Below are 2051 nucleotides of genomic sequence, written 5' to 3'. Positions count from 1 at the left end.
ATGTTGTTGGGACATAACTAAGAAATAAAAGGGGATAGAGAAATAAAGTGGTATACAAAATGTAACCATTATTTTAAATCTTCTTCTTTGCGAGATAAGGCGCAGGCATTTGGTTCAACACATTGGCAAGTCAAATATTAGTTGCGGAAAAGGGGAAAACTTTTAAACAAAGTAATCTAGGTTCACATTATAGGTTTGCAAACAACCTTTCTTTTTGTCAAGTCCAGAATATGTACTCTGCTATATAAGCTCAGTTTCCCTAGGACCATTCTTATCTATGATAGATTCCCAAAAAAAATGGTGCATCTTACAAGTTCCTACATTAATTATTATTTCACTAACTTGTAATCTCCAAGAATGTTTTAATCGATTTGTACTAAAAGTAATATGAAGATCCATTATGATATTCCTATGACCGCTTTGATATGACTAGTCAATAAAAGAAGAATATATCCTTGCTAACCCACTCTATAATGTTCTTTGATATGCTTATGAAGCATAATTAAAGAACTTGATCAACATTAAGATTTTGTATATCCTCTATAAAGAGTGGTTAATATCTTTGATGATATATCGAACCTGAAAATATAAAATAATATTGACTTTGGTTGATACTAAATGCAACGTAGCATTTCTCATATCATCGAAAACAAGAGTCATTATCAAGCCAAAATCATATAAAAATAAAGCATTTTTCTACCTTATCCTTTTCTCTATTATGCTTTATTACCTCTAACAATTGGCTATGTTGTACGCCTTATAAATATCGGTACCTAAGCACCCAATAGTCGGCCACAACACATTTGAAACAAACACATACAACTTTATTTCCTTCATCTTAAAGCTCAACATAAGATAGCTAGTCATATTATGGATAGAGTAAGTGAATTGGCAAGGGCAAAGGCAGCCGTAATATTCACCAAGAGCTCATGCTGTATGTGTCACAGTATAAACACACTCTTCCATGATCTTGGAGCAAGCCCCGCGGTTTATGAGCTAGACCGCGAGACTAGTGGCCGAGAAATGGAGTGGGCGCTACAGCGACTAGGCTGCAGTCCTACTGTTCCGGCTGTGTTTATAGGTGGCAAGTTTGTTGGGTCTGCTAAGGACGTACTTGGAGCTCACCTTAATGGCTCCCTAAGAGATATGCTTATTGAAGCAAAAGCTATCTGGTTCTAGTACATATATAGTGATGAACCAAGGATTTAATTTTTATAAAGCTAGATTTTGTAATCAAAAGCTTAATATTTTTTAGTGAGCTTTTGATGACCACATTAATTGTATAACAGTACATTTGGGTGGTCTGTATGTCAAGTGACTTTCCCTAGTTCCACCATATTTTAGTATGGGGTTTTATACCTTCATAAGCATGGATATCATTCGGAAAGCACATGCATAACTCTTTCCTTCCATATGACAGCTGATCTGAGTTACCTTAAATTTTAACAGCAACAAGTTAACTAAATCGATAGTCATGTAATATTATGGCCTTCCTCAAATGTCATTTTTAAGTGAAGATAACAATGTTGTTTTCCCTCAGGTGATAGTACTTCATATGTTTGCCTTATATACACCATAATAATACAATACATATGGGGCATCACATCATTAATTACATAATAACAAAATTAGCCCATAAACACAAGCCTTTATAACATAAATACATAAATTCTAATATCCTTTCAAGTTGGAACATGAAGATCTAAAATGGCCAAATTACAAAGAAGGTAATCTATTAGAAGATAGAAGATACTCACTCCTTCCCAGAAAGACTAGAACACTTGTTGGGACACATTTTTTAAGGTGAGATATGCAGTTGGTTATCAAATGTTATTTTATTAAAAAAAAAAGATGCGATAGGAGTCGGTGGAGTACATTTATTAAATGGGAGAGAAAGATGGATAACTTTTTATTAGTAAGGTAGACTGTGGGCCAAAGGAGGGTAAAAGAAGTAATATAGTAATAGTGGCACCATGCCAAAAATAGAAGTGTTCAAACTAATTGAAACAACAAAAGTGTTCAAACTATTATGGGACGGAAGGGGTAGAAAA

General features: G+C 34.1%; 1 protein-coding gene across 1 annotated transcript; it reads left to right on the top strand.

Annotated features, from left to right (window-relative positions):
- Window positions 1-777: 777 nt before the first annotated feature.
- Window positions 778-1539, top strand: LOC104883636 (glutaredoxin-C11). Its single transcript, XM_010668186.4, has one exon. It carries the CDS (start codon window positions 871-873, stop codon window positions 1177-1179), a length of 309 nt encoding a protein of 102 aa, XP_010666488.1. The 5' UTR covers window positions 778-870; the 3' UTR covers window positions 1180-1539.
- Window positions 1540-2051: the final 512 nt, after the last annotated feature.

Source organism: Beta vulgaris, chromosome 3 (assembly GCF_026745355.1).
Source record: "Beta vulgaris subsp. vulgaris cultivar EL10 chromosome 3, EL10.2, whole genome shotgun sequence".
Taxonomy (NCBI): Eukaryota; Viridiplantae; Streptophyta; class Magnoliopsida; order Caryophyllales; family Amaranthaceae; genus Beta; species Beta vulgaris.
This window is presented reverse-complemented; position numbering and strand designations above follow the sequence as displayed.

What these genes read in the sequence shown, in the direction of transcription:
- LOC104883636 (XM_010668186.4), top strand. Translation starts at nt 871, where the DNA reads ATGGATAGAGTAAGTGAATTGGCAAGGGCAAAGGCAGCCGTAATATTC.